The sequence below is a fragment of the Lepidochelys kempii genome, chromosome 1, assembly GCF_965140285.1.
Source record: "Lepidochelys kempii isolate rLepKem1 chromosome 1, rLepKem1.hap1, whole genome shotgun sequence".
Taxonomy (NCBI): domain Eukaryota; kingdom Metazoa; phylum Chordata; order Testudines; family Cheloniidae; genus Lepidochelys; species Lepidochelys kempii.
In genome coordinates, this window is record NC_136380.1 from 273,361,693 (window position 1) to 273,368,579 (window position 6,887).

The 6,887-nt window shown below is 41.2% G+C and overlaps 1 protein-coding gene across 7 annotated transcripts in view; it reads left to right on the plus strand.

Moving 5' to 3' along the window:
• Positions 1 to 6,656, plus strand: part of POC1B (POC1 centriolar protein B) — a 108,207-nt gene extending 101,551 nt beyond the window's left edge. For 5 of the 7 annotated variants that reach the window (XM_073327573.1, XM_073327574.2, XM_073327576.1 and 2 more), the window contains 2 exons: positions 1,927 to 2,151; positions 3,380 to 6,656. In XM_073327573.1, coding sequence (XP_073183674.1) covers positions 1,927 to 2,151; positions 3,380 to 3,484 — 330 coding nt within the window. In that variant the 3' untranslated portion in view covers positions 3,485 to 6,656. Of the gene's footprint in view, positions 1 to 1,926; positions 2,152 to 3,379 lie in introns of those variants that run through there. The other 2 variants (XM_073327575.2, XR_012156721.1) reach the window with 2 other exon arrangements.
• The last annotated feature ends 231 nt before the right edge of the window (positions 6,657 to 6,887 follow it).

Consider the following 6,887-nt stretch of genomic DNA (forward strand, 5'->3'; position numbering starts at 1 on the left):
AAGCAAGTGGGAGAAATACAGATACTAAACTTTTAAAAAAAAAAAAAAATCTCCAATGTACAACTAGAATACTATATTCTTGACTATATATAGTGTTGATGCGTATAAATTAGTGGTTCTCAACTCCGGTCCACCACTTGTTCAGGGAAAGCCCCTGACGCGCCAGGCCGGCTTGTTTACCTGCCGTGTCTGCAGGTTTGGCCGATCATTGCTCCCACTGGCTGTGGTTCGCTACTCCAGGCCAATGGGGGCTGCAGGAAGTGGCGCGGGCTGAGGGATGTGCTGGCCACCCTTCCCGCAACCCCCATTGGCCTGGAGCGGCGAGCCACGGCCAGTGAGAGCCACAATTGGCCAAACCTGCGGATGCGGCAGGTAAACAAACCGGTCCGGCATGCCAGGGACTTTCCCTGAACGAAGGGTGGACCAGAGTTGAGAACCACTGGTATAAATGTTATGGATTATCTGATAGTAACAGCTAGCAAAACTATACTGAAAGTTCTGTACACTGTATCCTTTATAAACTCTGTCTCCTAAGTTTATAACATTCACTTGTGAGAACTTGCTGCAGGTTCAAGCTTTGCAGGCAAGGTCTTGACTGGCAAACAACTTTAAAATAAACTACATTCCAAATGCCAAATTTTAGACTCTGGTGCTTAACATTTGGGCATCTAAATCTCTATTTAAACACCTAAATCTCTTTTTTACTGATCTGGTCCAATTCCTATGGAAGTCAGTGTAAAGATGCCTGTTCATTTCAATGGGATTTAGATCCAATTTTTAGCTAACTACTGGTTGATTTGCCGAAATCAAGACCTAGCGCCCCAGCTTTGAAAATTGGACACTAAATCAATTCAATGATAAAAGTTCTAGGAATTTATATTGGTCATGAGCAGGATTTTTTATCAAATTATTACAAATTTTACAAATTAAGATGTATTTTACAATTCTCTAATTTGAAAATCTATCCAGTTTTAAATTAAATTATTAGTATTTTGGAGGATGAGAGGTAAAATTTCAGAATTTTCTCCTACCCTATTTTCGGCTTATAGGGTCATTTCACAAGACTTAAAGAACCGTTAGAGAAGCAGTTACACTTTTAACTTCTTGTGTATTCTGTTTTCTTTTGTAATCTAATGGATATTACAAGGCTAATTTGTGTAAGAACAAAATGTGGCTACTATCATTAGTTTATTTTGGGGAAAGATATATGAGACATTAAAAGAATGTGACCCTTGGCATCTTGATAGAGCCAGGTAGAGTTGATGTGAGTGACCATCTGGTGACTGCTGACTTTGCAGCCTCTTCTCGCAAGAGAGTGCCATTAGGACTCCTGAGGGTGCAAAAAAAAACTGAAATAAAGCAGCATGAAAGGAACTGATACTGTCACTGTGATCTTGAGGCAATGCTCATATATCAGCATTGTTTGATAGTTTAATCTCCTCTCTCTCCCTCAAATTCAGGTTGTGTGTACCCTTTCAACCTTTTCCTCCTCTTGTTCTTTGAGGAAGGCAGTTTCCCAGGAAGATGTAGCTGAATGAGTAGCTAAAAGCTATCTATGGGTGTTTTTCATTGTATAGGATACCTTTCTCTTTTATTAAAAAAAGAGTTACATTGACTTTAATCTCCAGTAGTAAAGCCTCTAATCCCTCAGTCATACTTACCCAACATGTAGTAGTTGGTGTTGACATCATCTGTGAGGATTGCTGAATTTTCTCCATATACTATGAACTTTTGTTCCCTCATATATCTGCCACAGCCAAAATTCTCTCATTGGTGAGAATGAATGGATGTGATATAAAATTGGACCTTATACAGAAAGCAAGACTGACTCTTTCGTATGTGCTTATGTATGTGCCAATATATTTTTGAAGCATAAAAAAACAGATCTTTATACCTTCCTTTCTCTATGATTCCAACTAAATGAAGTCAAGGACAACTGGCTCTTCAAATGGAGTTTCCACATTCAAAGATGATATGAGCAGTGAAGATCTGCGGTATCGTCCTGCTTTGTTCTCACCAACAAGCTCAAGAAGGAGGCTGGAAGACAAGGTTGAACCAGCTGTGTGTACCGTGGACAAGCGCATAGACATCTCGCCAGCTCTGGGTAATGCTTTAGAGCACATTGTGGAGCAGCTGGATGTTTTGACTTTAGTGAGTATGCAATGGACTAGTAACACTTCCTTAATTAATATGGTAATTCCCTCATTACTGGGTAAAAAACCTGGAGCCACACTCATAACCCAAAATGTGTGGGCTGACTTTACAGATGGCTAGAGCCCTGCTGAATTCTTTCAATCTCATGAAATATTGGTCATGTGAATTAAATTCATTAACGTCAATGTAGAAGGTTATTTAAAAAGCTTTTTCCTGTTATGCAACTGCCAATGGCATTTTAAAACTTTGAAAGGCTATTGTTATATTTTTAACTCTTTGGCTGGCGAAGTTGGGATTTTTCAGTAGTAACTGCTAATGTTGATTTACCAGAAGCCTGCTGTTGACTAGAGAGTGTTAGATTCCAGCTTGAACAATCATGCTCTGGCAGAGGATGAACAAGATAAGAAGGGCAGAACAGTTGAGAGAAGAGCATCCCCATCTTTTGGTAGTTCCAGGACTATAGAGATTTTCAGCTTGAGGGCTCCAGGTTGTAGGTATCAAGGTGGAGTCCAGGCACTGGCATAATTCTAAAAATCATTGTGAGACAGAGCAAATACCAGCATTAATCAATGGCTTCTAATTCAGTTGAAAATTCTCAACATTTCCTCTCAGTAACTCAGCTCCAGCCAATTTATATTTAAGGAATTGCACTTTACTTGGTAATTTATTAAAAGTGTACCTAATTGAAATGGGGTAATCAGATAAATGTAGTGAAAGAAATGCAGAGAGAAAATGCTTAATTTATCAGAAGAATCAAAAGGGCTATAAGTTAATTGTGGAATAATGTAGATTAAAGCAGAGCTGTCTAGAAAGTTACCTTTCTAGAAATAAAGTGAATTCTTGGAGGATGCCTTTTATTTAGTACTTAAAAAAAAAAAACTTTGTTTCTGCAGTGCTCATTTTTGTAGCTGGAGACCCAAACAATATGTTCCGTTAATGGATAATATTTTATTTATATTTAAGCTTGTGTAAATGAATAATTATCCTGGGATACAATACCTTCCAGTAAGTTTTGTTGGGGCAGGTTTATGCCTTTTGACAATCTTCTTAGTTAAAAAGCCATAGTATTAATTTTGGGTTTAAACGGTAGACTATCTGAAGCCAGTATTGCATTCATAGTATTTTGTTGTTCAGTACAAGCCATTGTTTTTGTGTGTAAAGCATTGTGTACATTTATGATATTGCAGAAATATTTTAAAAATACATTACTGTCCTCTTCTTGCAGACTATTTCAATCCTGGAGCAGCGACTGACTTTGACCGAAGATAAACTGAAAGAATGCTTAGAAAATCAACACAAAATGTTACTTCAAGCCAGGCAAGGAGAATAAAAAGTACAAAGGTAGTTGATCTGTACTGATGAATATGTTTCATACATTCTCAGGGAACTAATAAATGATGTCTTATTTAGTCTCACAATGAGCAAAAAGCAACTTTTGTCTGTTATTTTAACCTGTTGCTTTCAGGAGAAAAAAGTGAAAAAGCACATGCAGTACATTTTAAAGATCAGTGGCAAGCTAACATTTCGTTAACATATTTAATAAAATGTAGTTTAGCAGAAGATTAATACAATTTTAAAACACATTTTGGGTGACTCTTTGACATCCATAGAGTGAGGATTTCACTCTTTATTTTGTTTACCTCTCAACCTTTTATCCTCATTACATTCTACCAGTTGGCAGCCTATACTTCAATACTTCTATAAAAGCACTGAACAACAAACTATGCAATTTTAGATGGAAAGCGTTTATTGTGAAAGGAGGTAATGCAGCTTTTTCAACCTAAGTGAGACTTACTTCAAAAAAAGTTGCCTTAAGAACAGCAGGTAGAAATTGTACACATAGAGAAATGACAAGACCTGCCCAACTGCTAAGAAATTGCAGGGGGATTTCAGGGAATTCCGTTTTTTAAGGGTAAACAGATTTTTGATGACAAATATGAAAATAAAGTATTTTAAGCTTTTATCCAGCACTTGAAGCTGTACAAATCCAGTTGTAAGTAAGGCCATATTTTGTATTTCCATTCATTATATATGCCATTAAAATGTAATTTTCCTATTTAAGATTAGCATTGAAGCAAAACTAAGTTTAATATTTTTGAAAAATACCAAACATCAAAGTAAAACTAGCCCTATACTGTAAACCTTTAAGGCCCTGATCCTCCAAATACTTCTGCAGTGCAAAACTTTATGCACTACAAGTAGTCCAATGAAAAGCAGTTAAAGAAACATAAATTAAGCACCTCTGTAAGCCAGTGCAGGATTAGAACCTAAGAGAGTGAGGATTTCTACAATCCTAGTTTGCATTTTAAAGCTTGGATGCATGTGTAAATATTGCTGGTTTGATTATTTTTAATAAAGAGAAGAAGGCAGAAAGGAGACTTTTATTGTAAACATGAATTGCCAATCATTAGAGAGGGATAAATTCTAGCTTCTCTATGATATGAAACTTTTACTTTTTCTTTACATCTTCCTGGTGTCATTAAATGGCAGTTGCAGAGCATCTCTCCTCTAAAATTTACAATCAAAATTGAGCAGTCTTTCCTTTCTGCAGCTTCGTGCTTACATTGTGAATTTGTATTTTGCGTAAGACAAAGTGGAGATCATATAAATAATGCAAATTAAGACCTCAGTTGTGCAACTGAATCTGTATAGCTCAGTGGTCACCAACCCGTCGATCGTGATCGACTGGTCAATCCTGGAGACTTTCCCAGTCGGTATGGTGGTGCATCGGGGCTGCCTGCCTCTAAGGCAGGCTTCCTGCCTGCTGTGGCCCCACGCCACTCCCAGAAGCAGCCAGCATGCCCCCATGTGGGGGAGGGGCAGGGGTCTCTGCGCACGGCTCCAGCCTGCAAGCACCATCCCCGCAGCTCCCATCGCCGGGAATGGGGAGCTGTGGCCAATGGGAGCTGCAGGGGCGGTGCCTTCAGAGAGGGGCAGCACACTGAGCCACGTGACCCACAGGGTCTGCAGAAGTGCATTGGCCCCTTCCGGGAGCAGCATGGCCACATGGTGCGCTACTGGCTGGTAGGGTGGTGGGGTGGCCCAGCTTGTGATGGGGAGGAGGTGCTGATGTGCCTGAGTGGGTCCAGGGCAGGCAGGGAGCCTGCCTTAGCCCCACTGTGCCACCAACCGGGCACCACCTGAGGTAAGTTCCCCCCAGCGGGAGCCCGCACCTAAACCCCCAGCCCTGAGCCACATCCTGGAGCCACCACTCCATACCCCCTCCTGTACCCCAAACCCCAGCCCTGACCCTCCTCCCAGAGCCAGCACCCCATACCCCCTCTTGCACTCCAACATTCTTCCCCAGCCCGGAGCCCCTGCTGCACCCAAACTCCCTCTCAGAGCTTGCACCCCTCACCCCCTCCTGCACCTTAACCCCCTGCCCCAGGCTCAGCCCAAAGCCCTCTCCCACACTGCAAACCCCTCGGCTCCAGCCCAGAGCCTGTCCCGAACCCCAACCCCCTGCCTCAGCCCGGTGATAGTGAATGAGGTGGGGAGAGCGAGCAACAGAGGGGGGGTGGATGGAGTGAGCAGGGCGGGGCTTCGGAGAAGGGCCGGGGTGGATCCTGAGTTGCCCTTAAATTCAAAAAATTATCTTGGGCGTAAAAAGGTTGGAGACCACTGGTATTGCTGAACCCCTTTCCTGTGTTGAGCCGCACTGAAATCACTAGAGCTCTGCTTGAGCACAAGGGCACACCCATGCAGATTCGATTGCAGAACAGGGGCCAAGGTGGCAAACGACATATCTCAAACATTATTATTTAAAAGTCTGGTATGATCACCCATTTCTGACCATGCATCACCGGAATCTGTGACGCATAATAATCTGTGAATTTGGTCTATTGATCTATAGGGAAAAAACGTAATCAGATCAAGACCAAAATGTAAATATGTGTGAACTGTACTTGTAGTTGGGGGAAGAGGTATTTCATAGGGAACTAGCCTTTCAATTTGGTCATCTGGGTGCATATATATATTTCTGTGCAAATATGTACTTGTAAAATGTCTTCCATGATGAAAGTCATTGTTGCAGTTCTATCTATAGCTTTAAGATAAATCTGTCCTTGGATTATGCAATTATTTATACCACTATACAACGTGTAGCTGCATAAATGCTAGCTTTTAGGTCAATGTACTTTGCTTATCATATTTTAATATTTTCACATTCTTACTTAACACTGAGTTTTCCTCATTTGAGTGAGAGGACTAAAGGCTTGTCTACACAGAGCAGCAATGCACACTACAGGGTGTGATTTCTGAAGCACACAAATGTGTTTCACATTAATTGGTCCATATAGACCCTGCTGGTGTACATTAAAGGTTCCCTAGTACACTTTAACAAAGTGCTGTTTGAAATAAAAATCACACACCCCCATAGGATGCATTACCCCACCATGTAGATAAGCCCTTAGAAATGCAACCCTTTAAATCTCAGGCAATTGCTATTTTCTCCTAATGAGCTATCCTTTATTAAAAATAAAAAATCAACCTTATCAGCAGAATCAATTTGTTGTTCTTTGAGTGATTGCAGATGTCCATTCCACTGTAGGTGTATGAGCGCTCCGGTGCAGTTCTTGAAGAGTCTTTCCCTGAGCCATACCCATTGGGGTGATACGAGCACCTTCTGGTGTCTTGCACCTCACATGCAAACATAAAAGGCTGAGCTGCCCCCGATCCCCCTAGTTCCTTCCCACTGCCCAAGACAATTGTTGGAGCGCCCTTTCTTTGCTTCT